This window comes from Poecilia reticulata, chromosome 15 (genome assembly GCF_904066995.2).
Source record: "Poecilia reticulata chromosome 15, P_reticulata-male-v2, whole genome shotgun sequence".
NCBI classification, from domain to species: Eukaryota; Metazoa; Chordata; class Actinopteri; order Cyprinodontiformes; family Poeciliidae; genus Poecilia; species Poecilia reticulata.
In genome coordinates this window covers 28,373,645-28,392,880 of record NC_088844.1, presented here as the reverse complement: position 1 = coordinate 28,392,880, position 19,236 = coordinate 28,373,645, and the positions used below count along the sequence as shown (strand labels likewise).

The following is a 19,236-nucleotide window of genomic DNA, read 5'->3' as shown; positions in this document are numbered from 1 at the left end:
TCCTGCAATTTAAAGGAAATGTTACTCCTTTCAAAGACCAATAACCGAGTAATGTGTTCATACACATATTAAATATTTAGCGTAAATGATTAAAAAAAAGAATTTCAACCAACCCAATTGGTAAAACAAAAAGCTCATTACACGTTTTTCACTGTCTGTGACTTTTCCTAAAAGGGGAGTGTACTTCCCACCTGGCAACCTTCGTCCGGACGCTCACGCGGTTCATCCTTTCAGCCAGCGCCGTCGCCCTGAGTGAATGCGTGGCCTGGATGGACTGGTGAAATTACTGCAGTTTTAACCAAGTCAGTCACTTTTGGGTTGCACTAGCACATCACCAAGATGCCGGCGTATTTCCAGCGGCCAGAAAACGCTCTCAAGCGAGCGAACGGTGAGTTTGAACTGCTCTTGGATTTAATGCTGACTCCAGCCGCGTCACCTCAGAGATGCTAACTGCTAATGCTAGTCGGAATGGCGCGCTAAGCTAGTTGTAGCGACATCTAGGCCACATTTGTACCGGTTACAGTGGTTAGTAAATGATAACGTCGTGCTATGTCAGCGTTAACATTATTTTACAAACAAAAACGTTGTTGACAATCTTTTGTTGCACGTGTCCATCTTTATATAAAACAAACCGACGTTGTTGGCGTTGACATGGTTCTAGTTTAGGCCTAGTTGCGACAGTGTGTAGAAACAGCTGTGCTTAACGGTTTTCGGCGTTTTTCCAAATTTTTGTGGATACCGTTAATATTATCAGTTGTGTTTTTTTGCAGATTGAGCTCTGCCAGTGATATTGGATAGGATTGTTACTAAACTTGATTTTAGGCACATTAGATGTTTCTGTTGCCTGTAGATCGAGGACGTAAAACTTTGTGGGAAAATGTAATCAAAATTGAAAACTTGGACCAAATAGAGTGCCACAATTATATATTTACTCAAATTAATAACGAATGTATTTTTATTTCATTTAACAAATTATCATAGTAATAAATTCTGACCTGTTAAATTTTTAAATGGAAACAATTTTCTCCTGTTTTTTCCATTAGAACATCAATGAAGCAATTTAAATTTTAAATAGCTTGGAATGTATAACTTAATTTGGTTACATTTTGCAATTTGTTGAAAAACATCGCATAATACTGAGTCTCTTTCAAAAAGGTTGGCAGAAACAGCTAAATTCAAAACATCTTCCTCAATTTTGCATCGCTTGAGTTGGTTTTTAGTTTTCTTTTAAATATTTATTTAAAAGGCTGAAGAGAGATTGAAACACATTTTCAGAATAAGTTCTGAAATAGTGGACGCTGCCCTCCAGTGGTGGGTCTGTGTCTAACCAGAAGCACAAAACTTGATAGTTTGCAACTTCTACTTCCTGTTTATTATCGCCATGCATAATGTTGACATCCTACAAAGTTACGCTTTTCATGGCGTGGTTGATTTACTCCAAACACAGCTAATTTACTCAACATTTTCATAAGAATTGGTTAGAAACATAACTGTGTTCTACAGAAGCCCGTTTAAAATGGATGTTTTCTGCCATAATTACCTGTACAACAGTATAAATAAGAACTATATTTACTGCTCTGGTTAAATAAAGATTTATTTGTTTGTTAAGGATTTTCTCTGACTTGTTTTTAAACAGAATTTCTTGAGGTCGGCAAGAAGCAGCCAGCCTTGGATGTTTTGTACGATGTTATCAAGAGTAAAAAGCATCGAACATGGCAGAAGATCCACGAGCCCATTATGCTCAAGTACCTGGAGCTGTGTGTGGATCTGCGCAAGAGCCACCTGGCCAAAGAGGGTCTCTACCAGTACAAGAACATCTGCCAGCAGGTTGGGAGGAAACAAAAACATCGGCTACATCTGGGATGTCTGTTCACATCGTGGTAAATTAAAGCCTTTGTCTTTCCTCTCAGGTGAACATCAAATCTTTGGAGGATGTGGTCAGGGCTTACCTGAAGCTGGCAGAGGAAAAGACGGAGACGGCTAAAGAGGAGTCGCAGCAGATGGTTCTGGACATCGAGGACCTGGACAACATCCAGACTCCAGAAAGGTGAACTTATGGTTTAACCAGATAAATGACCTAATCCAGCGTTTCCTGAAAGAAGATCATGACTTGTAGTAATTGTTGGTGTTCTCAGTTGATGCTGTTCATTTTGTCAGCCTTTCTGGTAACAGCAGATCACCTTGTGAGCAATGTTCCCTCTAAGCTGCGCGCCTGCGCAATCGCGCTCTGCTCGCACAGTCTCAGCGCACAAGAAAATCTATGCAGCGCATAAAATAAAATCCACCATAAACTTATTAATTAATATCTAATATTAGACCGAATCTAATATATTAAATTAGACCAATAATGTCTTATTCCGTACCATTTTTCAATGTAACGCAGTGAGTGACAGATGTTCAGCCAATGATACGAAATGGTTTAATTATGCTATGCAGCCAATCATAGCGCTGGTAGCTCTATGTGTCCTGCCCATACGCGCCGTGCAGGTTAGCTTGCTAACAACAGTGCAGCGGAGTTAAGAAACGCAACCCCTTATGGCGAAACGAACGGGCAGCAACACATCCGCTCATCAAGACAAAGTAAAAAAGAAATGCGTTTTTTTTTAGGATGGAATGGCTGTCAGAGTATGTGCAAATAGAATAACAAGCGTATCTTCTTTATTTGTTTAATTAGTAAACTAATTAAACAAAAATTGCTGCTGTGATTTGATTCTTTTAATAAGCCATGTAACTTGCTATGATTTTGAACGGGTGTGATGTGTGTGGTTACAGCGTGCACATCTGATGTTGCTCACAGTGGTCCTCGGTGTGCTCAGGGAGCTTTTGTGTATGTCCAGACACATGAAAAATTAGAGGGAACATTGGTTGTGAGCGATTTCTGTCCCAATGTGGTCGATTGTCTATTTGACTCGTTGAACTGAGCGCATAGGTGTGTGTGCACCAAGTCACAGCGCAGCTTGCTGTCCTGAAAGTATCATCAAGAGTAGTTGTCATTACTGCTGTTAAAAGAAATTAACAATGCAGTTGAGTGCAGTTTTCTGACTGACCTCTGATATTTAAAAAGCCTGACTGATTTTAGCTTATGCCAATTAGTTTCTGTACTAAATATTGCAAAAATCTAGCAAAGTTGGCAACAGTAGAATGTAGTGTTCTCTTAGAAAAGTCAACATCAATGTGTTGGTAGAAAATATCAGTTTCACATCTAACTATCAACCAATCGTTGATCATCCAAACTTAGAGAAATCAGGGCTGATCAGTCCTGATTTCGCTGTAATTAAAGAACCTTTCTGATATCTAACATCCTTCGTGACGTTGCAGCGTGCTGCTGAGCGCTGTGAGCGGGGAGGACACCCAGGATCGTACCGACCGCCTGCTGCTCACGCCGTGGGTGAAGTTCCTGTGGGAGTCGTACCGCCAGTGCCTGGACCTGCTGAGAAACAACTCCAAGGTGGAGCGTCTGTATCACGACATCGCCCAGCAAGGTAGCTAGCTCTGCAGCAATGACGTTAGGACATGGATGGCTACAAAAGTGCTTAAAAGTTTCTGCTACTTCTAGTTATTTGATTTGAAGATTTTGACAGAAGAAAAAACTCCCAGAAAACCGATTATTGTTTTTTTTTCTCCTGCAGCTTTCAAGTTCTGCCTGCAGTACACCCGGAAAGCAGAATTTCGCAAGCTGTGCGACAACCTGCGCATGCATCTGGGTCAGATCCAGCGGCACCACAACCAGAGCACCGCCATCAACCTGAACAACCCCGAGAGCCAGTCCATGCACCTGGAGACGCGGCTGGTGCAGCTGGACAGCGCCATCAGCATGGAGCTCTGGCAGGTCGGTCAGAACCTCTGCAACAACAATCCGCTGTTTGCTCTGAGCTGGATCCGATCTGTTTTATTTACCATTAGTGCTGGGACTTTGTTAAAAGTTTTAATAAAATTTATTGTTGGATGCAAATGAAAATTTAGCTTTTTAATTTGTCATGCCCAGTTGCAGCCCTATTGTGAATTTCGACAGTAAAAATAAGCTTTCATAGGAAAACATGAGAATGTAATCTCTGATGTTTGAGCTGGAAATCATGTTTAAATCCAGCTTCACATCCAAAACACTCCTGATGCCTTTTCTCCCGGTTTTTGTCCTTCAGGAAGCGTTTAAGGCTGTCGAGGACATCCACGGCCTCTTCGCCCTCTCCAAGAAGCCTCCCAAGCCGCAGCTCATGGCCAACTACTACAACAAGGTTTCCACAGTCTTCTGGAAGTCCGGGAACGCTCTCTTCCACGCCTGCACCCTCCACCGCCTCTACCATCTGTCGAGGGAGATGCGCAAGAATCTGACCCAGGACGAGATGCAGAGGTATCGCTGTAGTTTCACAGAGCGATGTGGTGAAGTGAGAACATGCGGTGACACGGTTGGTTTTGATCTCCAGGATGTCCACCAGAGTCCTCCTGGCCACTCTGTCTATTCCCATTACCCCTGAACGCACCGACATCGCTCGGCTGCTGGACATGGACGGCATCATCGTGGAGAAGCACCGCCGGCTGGCCACCCTGCTGGGCCTCCAGTCCCCACCGACCCGCCAGAGCCTCATCAACGACATGGTACGCTGTAGCTCAGCGCGTATGTGTCCAACTGGAGGCTCGCGGGCCAAATCAGGCCCGCCATAACTGTTTCTGTGGCCCTCCAGAATCCAAAGGGTCACAGAAACAGAATTTCAAGATGATAGTTTGTTTTGTAGGATGGACTCATGTTATAAAAACTGACCTGCAGTGTTGCCCAATTTCAAGGCGTTAAATTACAGAGTCATGTTTGAGAAGAAGAGATGCATTTTACATAGTTACTTTGTTGTGCTATAAAATGGCACCATGTGCCGACATCTACATCTTCATTTAGCTCTGTGACTCGAGGTGTTTGAGGCTGCAGCTAATAAGCTACACTTGCTAGCTAGTTCCCTGAAAACCGATCTATCATGGCGAAGTGATTGGCTAGTTGGCTGGACGATGCTCGTCTTCACCGCTGAGTCACTTCTGTTGCCAACCTACACAAGGCTAGATGCTTTTTTTGGTCATAAATTTAATTCAAAGTGGGATTAAAAACATCTAAAAGTCTTAAATTTGGTTTTCTTTAGCTTGATTCAGATTTTTAACCTTTTTAAATGTTTTTTTTCTCTTGGCTACAGTTAAATGTTTGAGTTTATTCTCATAAATGCTTGAATGTTTCTGCTGTAGGTGAGATTTAACCTGCTGCAGTACATCGTCCCTGAAGTGAAGGAGCTCTACAACTGGCTGGAGGTCGACTTTCATCCCCTCAAGCTGAGTGGGAGAGTGACGAAGGTAGACAACTCCTCACCATGCGACAATACTGTTACAGTTAATTTATGCATGTTTAAAATATCTCACCTGGATCATGTCTGTCCTGTTTTGTGACTTTGGTCTCAGGTGTTGAATTGGGTGAGAGATCAGGCTGAGAAGGAGGCAGACCTGCAGCAGTACGTCCCTCACCTGCAGAGCAACACCATCCTCAGGCTCCTGCAGCAGGTAAATCCTCTTCCTGCTAACCGTAACGTCTCTAAAACCTGATAAAGGTTTAATTTGTCTTTTTCTGTTGTTTTAAGGTGGCTCAGATCTACCAGAGCATCGAGTTCAGCCGTCTGGCCTCCCTGGTTCCCTTCGTGGACGCCTTCCAGCTGGAGCGCTCCATCGTGGACGCTGCTCGCCACTGCGATCTCCAGGTAAGCATCTGATTGGACGACGGAGTCCAGCTGCTCTGAAGGTTTTTTTTACACGTCTCGACTTCCTGATGTAGGTCCGGATCGACCACACGTCTCGAACGCTGAGCTTCGGCTCCGACCTGAACTACTCGACCAAAGAGGATTCTCCGGTCGGTCCGTTCCTGCAGAACATGCCGTCGGAGCAGATCAGGAACCAGCTGACCTCCATGTCTGCTTCCCTGGCTAAAGCCATCCAGGTCATCAAACCCGCCTCCAACCTGGTGAGTTTCCTCCTCGTTCAACGCTTGACCTTTGCTCTCACGGCCAGTCCATGTTAACAATCCGTCGTCGTCTGTTTTTATGTTCAGTGCAATATTCAGAACTTATCCTTTTGGATTTTTTTTTTTTTTACTGAAAATGTCAAAAACTCAAAGATACAAATGAGTTTCTAACAATCAGGTTGGGATGCAGGGAACATTTGTTGTGAGAAAGAAAAAGATGGAAATATGAAACTCATATTAACGTAATGAGTCGAATGCAGGAGTGCACTGCAAAAACACAAAATCTCACCAAGTAATTTTGGTCTAGTTTCTAGTGCAGATGTTTTGGTACACTTGGAATTAGACCAACTAGCTTAAAAGTAACTCTTTAGTAGGATGTAGGAGCTTGTTTTGAGGAAATAATTCCCTAATATTGGTGAAAAAATTCTAGTTCCTTTGGCCGATTATTTTACTTGTAATCAGACATTTTTCACATGTCAGTTTTTCTAGCACATTTGTTTTGATTGCATTTACCCAGAATGCCCTGCTCTATGATCTGCTTCCTGTTTTTTAATTGTGCAAGACTTTTTGATCTGAAAACTTAAAAAAATAAATAAAATTAAGCTAATTTTAGGGAACGACTGAATCAAATAGAAACGTGAATATAGTTTAAATTTATTTCTAAACAAACTTGAGTTCAATGTATTCAACTGAAGCACTTTTTAATGCCTGTAAAAATGCATTTTGGTGGATTTCAGTTCAGAAAAAGAAACAAAAAATAAAAATGAATCAAATTCGAACAGAACTAAAAATAAAATTCTATTTTAGGTACTTTTAATAACAGTATCAACTTTGACTTCTTTGTTCTGATGGAAATTAAACCAGAATTTGTGCAAAACCATGTTTTTGATCAAGTGATTGGTTCAGTAGCTGAGGTGGTTTTTGTCTGAACAAAACTTGTTTTCTGTTCCTTTCCAGCAAGAGCGCGATGAACATAACCAGCAGGCCATCGCTGCGTATCTGAAAAACGCTCGCAAGGACCACCAGCGCATCCTGGCCCGCAGGCAGACCATCGAGGAGCGCAAGGAGCGCCTGGAGAGCCTGAACATCCAGCGGGAGAAGGAGGAGCTGGAGCAGCGAGAAGCCGAGATGCAGAAGGTCCGCAAAGCCGAGGAGGATCGTCTGCGGCAGGAGGCCAAGGAGCGGGAGAAGGAGCGCATCATGCAGGAACACGAGCAAATCAAGAAGAAGACGGTCCGCGAGCGACTGGAGCAGATCAAGAAAACGGAGCTGGGAGCCAAAGCTTTCAAGGATATCGACATTGAGGTGAAGTTTAATGACATAAATGCTAATTTAAAGGACTGAAACGATTAATCTGATTATTCACGATGAAACGATTGAAATAATTGTCAACTAATTCATACAGACTCTAAACATTTTTATTTTTACTCTGAAACAGGACCTGGAGGAGCTGGATCCTGACTTCATCATGGCCAAACAGGTGGAGCAGCTGGAGAAGGAGAAGAAGGAACTTCAGGAGCGTCTGAAGAATCAGGAGAAGAAGGTCGGTCCCTGATCTGCTGCAGAAATATGTTAGGATATAAGAAAACTACATGGAAGTTAAATTCTGATGGTTGTTTTTCTGCAGATCGATTACTTTGAGAGGGCAAAACGCCTCGAGGAGATTCCTCTGATCAAGAAGGCTTATGAGGAACAGCGAGTCAAAGACATGGAGCTGTGGGAGCTCCAAGAGGAGGACAGGGTGTGTGAGGAAACCATCCTGTGGCCTTTGATTTTCTTTAAATATTTTGACTTTTGCTCTCATAAAGTTAAAGTCTGAATTCTCAGATTAAAGCCAAAAATGTGTTTTTCTGTGGCACTAATCCTCTGCCGGACTATTCAGAGCCTAACAGCACGTTTCCTGTTTTAGATCAACAACCTGAAGGTCGAGCGGGAAAAAGCTCTGGAGCATAAGAAGCGGATGTCCAGGATGGTGGAGGATAAGGAAGGCTTCCTGGCCAAGATCACGGCGGCCCGCAGCTTCATCTACGAGGTCTGCAGCAGCTGAAGCGTGAAGCAGGACCCCATGAGCTTACAGCAGAAATTCAGCGTCTTTATTTGGTCTTTAAAGGAAAAACTAAAAACGTTCGAGGAGCGTTTGGTGGAGGAGAGGAAAAAGCGCATGGAAGAAAGGAAGAGGCAGCGCAAAGAGGACCGGCGTAACGCCTTCTACCGCCAGAAGGAGGAGGAGGCTCAGCGGATCCACGAGGAGCAGCTCAAGAAAGGTTCGGGTCAAATGACCAGAGTTTAGTAACCGCAGACGAATAAAACCAAAAATGAAGCCGCTTCTGTTTACCTGTTGATGCAAAAATGATGACGTCCATTTTTGTTTTCAAACAGAGCGTGAGGAGCGAGAGCGCCTGGAGCAGGAGCGCCGTGAGGAGGAGGAGCGGGAATACCAGGAGCGCCTGCGCAAACTGGAGGAGCAGGAGCGCAAGCAGCGCGCGCGCCAGCAGGAGATAGAGGAGCGCATCCGGCAGAAGACCGTCAGCCCACAGGAGAAGAAACCCAAGGTAGGAGTGACAGAACCGGAGGCTTCAGAGTACAGAGAGGTCCAACAGAACCAGAACAGGAAGCTGAATCTGAGGAATGTTCTGCCTGTAGATACGAGTTTGACTCTGATCTCGTCTTTATCTCTTCTTACATCCATTCTTCCTTCTGTCTTTATCCGTCCTTTTTTTCTTTTTCCTTACTCCTGAACTTTTCTTCATTAGCTTTTTTACCTTCCTTACTTACTTACCTACGAACTTCCTTACTTCCGAAATTCAACTGTCCAGCAGTTTATTATACAAAAGGCAGATTTTCCTCAACATGTAACCATAGAAACACATATTGGCATATTGACCGATTTGTTTTCATTATAACTTGACAGATTTATTATAAAACTGAGTAAAAACCGGTAAGGACCAGTTTTTATTGGTAAAAGCTAAAATAGTTTTTACTGTTTTACAGTAAAATGGGTAGAATAAGTGGTTGCCGTTGCTTCTGGGGACGGTGGTTCTGGACTAACATCTTGTCGTGTCACAGGAGGAGAAGGAAGAGGGAGGCTGGAGAAGGAAAACTGACGGCGACTCGGAATGGCGCCGCCCGGTTCCTGACAAGTGTGTAGCTTCACATCTGGACTCATTCCAGCCTCCGTTTTCAGTGTCGGTTTTAAACGGGAAGCGTTTCCTCTGCAGGGACTGGAGACAGGAGGGCCGAGAAGACAACCGAGAGGAGCGGGACGGCCCCTTCAGGCGCGGGGAGGGTTCTCGCCGTGACGGGGACGACCGCGGGCCTCGCCGAGGCTTTGACGACGACCGAGGTCCGCGTCGCGGAGGAGACGACGAGCGTCCGCCTCGCAGGGGGATGGATGACGACCGCGGGCCGCGCCGAGGCTTCGACGACGACAGAGGTCCCAGGAGGGGCGGGGAGGAGGACCGCGGACCCAGACGAGGATTCGACGACGACCGCGGTCCCCGACGCGCTTTTGATGATGACCGCGGACCCAGACGCGGCTTCGACGATGACCGCGGACCCAGACGCGGCTTTGACGATGACAGGGGTCCTCGCAGGGGGCTTGATGACTCCAGGGGTTCCAGACGTGGGGCTGACGACGACTGGGGCCCCAGAAGAGACATGGATGATGGGCCGCGTCGCGGCGAGGACGCCAAACCATGGAAACCCCTCGGCAGACCCGGTACGGTTCTAACAGAATCATCCTTCAGAGAACTGAAACGTTTCAGGGTGAATTTAATTTAACCTGTTTTCAGGCTGTCCGAGTCCTTAACCTTCCTGCAGTCTTAGCATGACGCTCAGGAGGAGCGCTGCACATGTCAAGGTCGAACAGTGGTGTCCCATCAGACCGTCAGTTCCCGAAACCACAAAAAAAAAAAACTCATAAAGAGCATACCAGACAGTGCATCGAGGAAAGCGGTTGCAGGGTCTAATTGGATATTATAAGACCAAGGAGGGTTAAAAAACCTAGAATTCATGTATCTAATAGAATTCATGTCTTAGATTTATTAAAAAATTCAAGTTGGCCTTAAACACAGTAATCACAGGTCTGAGGTCTTGTTGAGGCAGGACTGTTTGCTCTCTTACATTCTGGGTAATTTATTTTTCTCACTGGACTTTTCTGTCAGGCAAATATTTCAGTCAAACAGACATTTTCATTCATTCTGTGGCCCAAGATGGTTGAAGCTACCGCTAACTGGCTACTAACATAACCTTGCTAGCTAGCTAGCTCAGATTTTTGCGTCTATCGTAGGAAAGTAAATTTATCACCAGTTGGCTGGACGACGTTTGTCTTTGCCATCGGCTCTCTACTCTCTTGACACGCGCATCCTGTGCTAACAAAGTTTAGCACCACTGCATAAAAAAATCAGGTGTTAAATATCATTAATAAGTCTTTAAAAGCCTTGCGTTTTAGTTGGTAACACCTTCAGGAGCGCAAATGAAAAGTTTGGCTCCAAAGAAGAAAACTGACCATTAGAGGTCAAAAGGTGAGATCTGAGTTGAAACGTTACTGATGAGTGAATATTTGTGTTCCAGGTGGCTGGCGTGAGCGGGAAAAGGCCCGAGAGGAGAGCTGGGGGCCGCCCCGCAGCGGATCCCACGACGACGACGACGAAGAAGAAGAAGGCGATGGAGACGAGCGATCCAGTGACCGCTTCAGAGACCGTCGTCCACCACAGAGGTGGGAATGAAAAAATGCTCAAACGGTCACAGATTTCCTGTTTCTCCGGATTTCATTAACGTAATCTGAAACCGTTTTCAGAGAAGAGAATCCCTGGAGGAGAGGAGGCAACGAGGAAGGAAGCTGGAGGGATTCCCGCAGAGAAGAGACTGACAGGGACGATCGCCGCAGCGACAGGGAAGATCACCGTAGCGACAGGGACGATCGCCGTGGCGACAGGGACGATCGCCGTGGCGACCGGAGAGACAAAGACAGACGGGACGATTGCGAACACAGACCTCCACCTAGAGATACTGATGAAGGTGAGGAAGGCTCTCACCCATCAGCTTCATCACACTTTGACTTAAGAAAAACATCTGCAACCCAGAAGTTTTTTAAAATTTACACTTTTCTGTTTCAGAAACTAATTTTTGTTTTTTTTTTACAAGTTTTTATCTTTTAAGTAGGGATGCATAGATCCGCTGTTTTCACTTCCTGAGGGTTAGAACAATGTGAAATAAATAAATAAAGCATGATGTCACTCAGAGCGCGAAGCACAGAATCAGACTGCATAGATCTGTCCTTATAGATCAGGAACATTGTCACCAATACAAATCTGGAATTTTTTTACAATATGAAGAACGATACAAATATTAATAATCAGATCGGTGCATCTCCTAAATGCAGAAACAAACCCTTCAGATGCATATTTTATATGTAACGAATCTATTGATGTTTTTGTCTTGAATTAGTGAAGAAAATGCAGCTTCTGCTTGGTCTGATTTAGAGGTGAAGTATGACATTCAGCCAGCAGAGGTCACTGTTTACACATATAAATACAGCTATTGGAGGCTTCTTAACACACAAACTTCCTGTTTTAAAAATGTTTCTTTATGCATCATGTGTGCTTTTAATAATAATTTAAAAAAACGTATTTCAACTTAATCTCTTGTTCCTGCGGCGACCTCAGGAAGCACCTGGCGCCGCGGCGGCGACGACAAGCGGGAGGAGCGTGAGCGGGAACGACCCAGAGAGCGGGAGAGAGAGAGGGAGCGAGAGCGCGACGCTGAGGGGGAAAAGGCTTGGCGTACCGACAAGGAAAACCCTCGCCGCACCAAGAACGAGACGGACGACGACGGTTGGACCACCGTCCGGCGCTGAGCGGCTGCTCCGCCTCCTGGGACGAATCGCTCCAGACAAACATGACAAGAATTACTATAATAATAATAAGAGAAAAATACTCGGCCAGCTGGTCACAGCTTCTAGCTTCTCATACTGGATGAAATATTTGTAGACTTTAGTTTCATGGGATTTATTTTATCTTTTTGTGATTTTTCTTTTCTGACTGGTTCCTCCTCATCTCTAATATGAGTAACCATTGAGCTTGTGTGGCCTCATTAACAATAATCTAAAAATGGTCAATGCAAACTATGTATCACCAACTGCCTCTTAATCATAGACCGCATAGATAATCTGACTCAGATTAGCATCTCCTGTAGTAGCAGCAGTTCTTCTGGTTTAATCTGCTGGTGGGTTTCACATCTTGATTTGCCTGCTTCAGAAAATTCAGATGGTTTCTTGATGCCGTGTGTGTGCTGCAGCCGCTGGACGCATGTTGACAGAACAACTTTACGTAATAAAAATGTTTGCTCACCGCTTCTTTCTCATTGTCTAATCAGAAAAAAACTAACTTGCATTTTGTTTTGAAAACAAAATTTAATTTATCTTCTAAAAATTTGTTTCTTTTGTTTTGATTCCAATTCAGATTTTAAAAACATGAAGAAAAAAAATTCAACTTTAGCACAACAAACATAAAATAAAGTACAATTTATGTACTTAGTGAAAAGTTTAATTTTTCTGAAATGCATTTCAAATATGTCATCAGTTGGATGTAAGAATATATCCAACATTTAAAAAAAATGTTTTAAAATATATTTTTCAAAAATATACAATAAAATATTAAAATTTTATATAATACACTTTGCATGCATTTAAGATTTATATTTTAAATACACTAAAAAATATATTTAAAAAAATTTTTTTTTTTTCAGAAGTACAACTTCTGAAAAAACTTTTCAGATAATATTTCCAGGTAATGTACTTCAGCTGTTCAGTTTACTGTTTTAACTGTTTTAACTGGAGAAAACACCTAAAACTCAAATATCTATTTCTATCCACTCCTTTATTTACAACTAAAAGAATAAAGACCATTTAATTTCAAAATACTTCATCCCAAAAGGAAAAGCAGTGTAACTCAAATCCAATATCTTTCAGAGTCGTGGATGATAGAAGGAAAGATTTCCAGTAGCAGTCAGTCTGGCATTGAATCTGAAGAGGCCTCTGACTGAAGACTTTCTCTATGACTGTCTCATAACATGCTAACGGCTCAATATCTGGGTCAAAATCTGAAATTTTGTACTTTTGGAGCTCAGAAAATCCTTGTTTGAGTTTATTGGTGGAAATGTACTCAGTTTTTCTCATCTACAGTGAACCTAATGCACGTTCTAGTTGACCTTCAAATATTGTGAGAAATAATTTTCTGTTTTAGAAAGATAAATACATTTCTCTGTTAAGTTGAGCAATAGATGCACATGTTTCCTCGGCGTCGTTGGATCAGACTCAGACACACAGACGGACCACAAGCCGAGAAGAAACTTTTATTCAAATATTCTTACGAAGCCACAACAGCAACAAAATCAGCAGCTTCTGGGTCCAGATGCAGTTTTGTTTCCGCTGTCCCCTTGGCGACCAGTAGAGGTCAGTAAACCCTCGCAGAAAACGCCAGCAACCCGCCGGACCACGTGTGCCACGGCGAAGCGCTTCGGTTCCTGCTGCCCATGTCCGGCAGTCAGACAGCAGCAGTCAAAAGTTTGGAGGAAATAATAAGCAGGCAGGCCGGGGTCATGACCTGGTGAACCAATGATGGAGGGTGAAAAAATATATGTAACAAGTTAATGTTATTTATTAATACGCAACCATGCAGAAAAAAAACACAGAAGTTGATCAAAATAGTAGAATTATAAAACATTATATATATATATATATATATATATATATATATATATATATATATATATATATATATATATATATATTAAGTTGCTTAATATAATATTATATTAAGCAACTTGAGACGCAAGTTGCTTAATATAATATGTTAAGTATAAATATTAAGTGATTTGAAGTGATTTGCGTCTCTGATGTGTGTATATGTGGTGGCGGCGTTAGGCTGTAAATAATGCTTTTAATGTTAAGTTTAAATGTCTGTGCTGGGAAGTTTTTACTCTTTTAATTTTAATGTTACAATATTTTATTCCACAAAACTTCACGTACAAAATAATTCACGGAACATTTCATAGACTATAATATATTAGCATGACAATATTTATGCGATACTATGGAATAATAATAATAATAATAATAATAATAATAATAATAATAATAATAATAATAATAATATTTTACAGTTTTATTAAAATGCTTGCATGACCTCCCAGCTGCCTCCGCTTCCCTGCAGGCCTGCGTGTTGCGTGGCTGTGGCCCCGCATGCCAACTGATCCACGCACAGGTTAGCTGCTCAAACACCTGAGCGTGTTTTTGTCTTAATGTCACGCAGAAACCTGTTTGCATGTAAATAAAATACTCTTAACGAAAAGCGTGGAAGCAGCTCGGCCTCATTTAAGACTTTTATTTGCTTGTTCTGTTGAAACATCGTTTAAAACCAAAATAACTGGGAGGAAAATTAAAAGTTTTTCTTTTTAAAATATCCGGTGTGAAACCAAAAGAAATAAGTAAAATAAACGTAGTTATATGTTCATGCTGGTCTTTAATTGGAGCGAGCTGTTGTGGTTAATTAAAAATAATTATTGGCCAAGCAGTCAGAGCGCCGCTCACACTCTCCCTCCTAAAATCAGCTCAGTGAGTCATTTATGAGGCTTCCATGCAAACAAGCTGCAAACCTGCAGCTCTCCATGGTTCGGATGAATGAGTTAAATGTCCCGGAGATATGTGTGCGCGCGCGTGAGTGAGAGAGAGAGCGCGCGCGTGTGCGGGGGGCCTCCTCTCTGGACGAATCCGTTCCGTGTTGCGCGCTCCGGTCCGCCTCTCCGCGCCCCTGCTTCCCCGTTGACGCACTTTTTAAGCGTCTTCCCGTCTCCACCTCAAGGCGAGCAGCAGCAGCGGCGGCGGCGGCAGCGGCAGCGACCAATCACCATGCCATTACAGCCTGCAGAGGAAGCTGTTTATGGGGCTGCAGCGCTAATTAGGCTCATGAACTAACAAATCTGCTTGCACCAACCCGGCCGGGGAAAAAAACCCCCAGCGCATCCATGGATTAGTCTGGGAGTAGCTGAGCTCTTTTTATTTTTTCCTACAAGCTTCCCAACTTATTTCGCAGCGAAGAAAACTTTCCCCCCTTTTCTTTGGGTGTGGAGGATTATTTTAAGCAGCGGCGCCTTCGACAACTTCGACCTAAACTGGGGAATCTGGACTATCAGACCATGTTTCAACCCGCACCCAAGAGGTGTTTTACTATAGAATCGTTAGTGGCGAAGGATAATCCGGTACCGGCGTCCCGCTCAGAGGAGCCCATCAGGCCGGCGGCTCTCAGCTATGCAAACTCCGGCCAGATGAACCCGTTCCTGAACGGTTTCCACTCCGGCGGCAGGAGCGTCTACTCGAACCCGGACTTGGTGTTTGCAGAGGCGGTCTCTCACCCGCCGAACTCCGCCGTCCCGGTGCATCCGGTGGCCCCGCCACACGCGCTGGCCGCTCACCCGCTCTCCTCGTCGCACAGTCCGCACCCGCTTTTCGCCAGCCAGCAGCGGGACCCGTCCACCTTCTACCCCTGGTTATTACACAGATATAGGTACCTGGGCCACAGGTTTCAGGGTAAGTTCTCCTTACGGCTCAGCTTTTACGCGTGACGCGCGCTGACCGGCCGCGTTTGGGGTTCACTTTTCTTAAAACTTTCCAGTTTGGACAGAAACTCCCGTGTAAAAAATATGAGAAATCCTGGAAAATCGGAGACACAGAAAACGCGTTAGAGGCTCAAGTAAAACATGTGAGTCTGAACATAAACTGGTGTGTAAAATTATGAGAAATACTGGGAAATAGGCGAAATAAAAAATATTGTTTACTTACAATTATCTAAAGAGAAAAATGTATTAAAACCGAAATAAGGCTTATTTTGCTTTTAATGAAAACGTATTGAGAAACTGCTAGAGCTAAATAATAACATAATGTAGCCTGCAGTGTTTACTGAAAGGTTAAAAAAATAAATGCTATAATATATATATATATATATATATATATATATATATATATATATATATATATATATATATATATATATAAATTTTTTTCTTAATTTTAATTAAATAAGACTTAATAAATAATAATGAACAGAAATAATTTAGATTTTTGTTCATGATGCTTTGCATTGAGTCAGATGACTCAGACGGAGTTTTTATTTTGTATTTTTATGTTTGTTTTTATTTTATTTGTTTTTACTTGATCACGTTCAGCTGGTTTTACTCTTATTTGATTTTCTCCCAACATGTTACATTGCAGCTTACACACGTGATAAATTCGCTGTATAAAATTCCGATTTTGTTTCTCATTGTTCAGATAAATAAGATCATAATTGTATCCTCCTGTCGAGTCGCACGAGGACAAACAAACGTTTTAAACACACATTTCAGTTAAATTATATACTTTTACGCCTTAATCTCCAAATAGTAAACTATTATCCAACACTTCCAGGGATCCTTTACGGATGAGCTCAGGCCTTTTGTTCATGCAAACACGTGAATTCAGTCATTTTAAAAAAATCACCCAGGATTCTCGTTTTCTGCTCGTTTTCAGGCAACGAAACGAGTCCAGAGAGCTTCCTTTTGCACAACGCGCTGGCCAGAAAGCCCAAAAGAATCCGGACAGCTTTCTCCCCCTCGCAGCTCCTCCGGCTGGAACACGCGTTCGAGAAGAACCATTATGTGGTGGGAGCGGAGAGGAAGCAGCTCGCCCACAGCCTTAGCCTCACAGAAACTCAGGTAAGAAAGAAAAACTTCCATTTTTATCAGTTTTATTTCTTATTATTGTTATTATTTGTGAATGCCAAACAGTCGCGCCTGTTTCTGCTTTAAATCCGTTTTGTGTTTGTTTTTTTTTTTGCGCATAAACCTGCTGCTTAATGTCACGTTTATTTATTCATGTCTCACCTGATTCCTGATGACGTTCATATATTTTCACCGCGCGTCACGGTGTTTTTATTATTGTTGTTTTTATTGTTCCTATTATTACAATTATAATTTACCAGGACTCAATATTTACGCACGGATCTAAAGATGGCTGTTGACATTTGAAAAACAATCGATCCCAACGATCAACCCCGCAAACTGTTTCTGCGGACCGGGGTCCGGTCCGTAAATGCGTGTTGTGAACCGAGGACGGCGGCGGTGGGTGGGGGGGGGGGGGGGGGGCTTTCTGCCGGTCATTGTTGAGGCCCTAACCTCATTTCACAAGGGCTTGGATTACTTTGTTTTGGGGAGGTGGAGGGGCTATGGATGAGAGAATGTTGCCTTTCAAAATGGAGGGCAAATTAACCAGTTAACCATTTTATGGGATAGTGGACACAAAGAGCGAGGCGCTGCTGTGTTTAAGCCGCTGTTTGAGCCCACCAGGCCGCCGTCTTTTGTCCGCTGGAGCCGAGGGGAGAAATGAACCGTCGCCTCCTTCAATTAGCCCCTCTGAAGGTTTATTAAACGCACCTCAGCGGCCATTTAGGAGTGACAAAGCAAAGCAGCGGATAATTTATCGATTTAGACGTCGGTATTGATTATTGGCAAATCCATTTAGAAGAGTGTGTTGACATCAGATACACGTTTTTGCCGATAATAAAAATGTCACTGTGAGGAGTATCATCATGCATGATGCATTTATATTTATTTTGCTCTTTGTTATAATTTGGTAATTTAATCTCTCCTTGAAATTTAAGCGCATTTTCCCTCTTTGCTCTCCTTTTTACGCACCGACCAATCGCGGGTTTATCTCCTGACACTGATCCGGCTTGTTTTCTGTCTCCCTCTTTTGTCCCGCTCCTGCTCAGGTAAAAGTGTGGTTTCAGAACCGAAGGACGAAGTTCAAGCGGCAGAAGTTGGAGGAGGAGGGCTCGGAGTCGCAGCAGAAGAAGAAAGGCTCGCATCACATAAACCGCTGGAGGCTGGCGACCAAACAGGCGAGCCCGGAGGAAATTGATGTCACTTCGGACGATTAAAAAAAAGAAAAGAAAAATCCAAAATGGGACTGACTTTCTCAGAATTATCTGAATGAAGGAGGATAAGGATGCGGGGCAGAGACTGTCGGAGGGTCAGATGGAGGAGAAACGGAGGCCGAGGCTGGTCCTGCTGCACGGAGCGGCTCTGTCGGTCCAACCGGGCCGGGAAGCTGCGCCTCAGTCCGCCTACCTGAACCCACCCCGCTCCACCACTACAGCCCTCACACCTCCACCTAATTTCCAATTTTTCTCCAATTCTTATTGGACGTTTGCACTTCAGAAGATTTTTTTTTTCACTCAAGAAACCAAAACACCAAACTACTTTCTTTTTTTTTTCTTTTTTCTTTTTTTTTTTGTAAAACTTGAAATGCATGGTTTAATATTTCCCCCCCGTAGTTCTTTTAATTTGACTAAAGAGGGAAAAAAGAAGAAAATTCAAATTCTTTTTCATTTTTAACTCTATTTTCCAGCAGAGAGATGTCGTGCTTCTTCCTTTCTACAAAGTGTGCAGTCTTTCCTTGATGATTCTCGTGTAAAAGTGATTGTGAAAACATATGAAGTAGCGGTCTTTTGATTTTTTTTTAAAGCAGAAGAAAACATTTTTTAATTATTTTTGTTTCTAAAAGGTGAATCAGAGCGCAGCAGTGAAAGGGAAGATATCAGGACGTTCCTTCAACCCAAAGCTTTACCAGAACCAGAACCGAGTCGCTCTGCAGCCTCCAGTCAGGACTCAGTGAAGGACTAAAAAAAACAAAAAGCAGAAAAAACAAACTTCAGGCACTGAACGTATTCCATGTACAGAAATGCTAAAAAGTTCCTGTTTCTGTTCAAACCTCCCCCCTTTTACAGAATGTAAATATTTTTTGTGTTTGTGTTAAGTTTGCTACAATTTTAACACAAAGTATACTTCCAAGAAGTATGTAATTGTCAATATTTTGTCAATAAAGTTTTATCAGTATGTCGCGCGCAGTACAATTGGATGACTTTTAATTGAAACCGCGCAGCCGCAGTAAATGAGGCTTCTGATGAGGAAATCGGGAAAAATGCGCAATAATTTGGCGCAGCTACAGTTTTTCTTTTCTTTCTCCATTTTGGAAGCGGGATGCTGCAGCGCGTCTTCAGACTGACTGCGCTGGTTTTATTTTTCGGGGGGCGGCTGCAGAGTCTGCTGCGCTGCAGCTACAAAGAGGCCCCCTGTGCAAGGCTTTTGTGGAAGTGCAAATCAGTTTGGGCAATTATCATGCGGGTAATATGAGGGGGGAAAGGGGATGCATTGCCCACTGG

At 43.1% G+C, this 19,236-nt stretch overlaps 2 protein-coding genes across 2 annotated transcripts; both read left to right on the top strand.

The window, feature by feature from the left end:
* The first annotated feature begins 217 nt into the window (after positions 1–217).
* eif3s10 (eukaryotic translation initiation factor 3, subunit 10 (theta)) lies at positions 218–12,335 on the top strand. The gene is made up of 22 exons (XM_008430044.3): positions 218–388; positions 1,637–1,827; positions 1,911–2,047; positions 3,319–3,482; positions 3,630–3,829; positions 4,140–4,348; positions 4,422–4,593; positions 5,221–5,325; positions 5,431–5,529; positions 5,607–5,723; positions 5,798–5,983; positions 6,941–7,288; positions 7,422–7,526; positions 7,611–7,724; positions 7,893–8,015; positions 8,094–8,247; positions 8,363–8,535; positions 9,050–9,123; positions 9,202–9,701; positions 10,556–10,700; positions 10,782–11,002; positions 11,650–12,335. The coding sequence occupies exons 1-22, from the start codon at positions 340–342 to the stop codon at positions 11,838–11,840; spliced, it is 3,777 nt and encodes a 1,258-aa protein (XP_008428266.2). The 5' UTR covers positions 218–339; the 3' UTR covers positions 11,841–12,335.
* Positions 12,336–14,594: 2,259 nt separating this feature from the next.
* On the top strand, positions 14,595–18,910 carry emx2 (empty spiracles homeobox 2). The gene is made up of 3 exons (XM_008430043.3): positions 14,595–15,569; positions 16,545–16,729; positions 17,785–18,910. Exons 1-3 carry the CDS (start codon positions 15,179–15,181, stop codon positions 17,950–17,952), a joined length of 744 nt encoding a protein of 247 aa, XP_008428265.1. The 5' UTR covers positions 14,595–15,178; the 3' UTR covers positions 17,953–18,910.
* Positions 18,911–19,236: the final 326 nt, after the last annotated feature.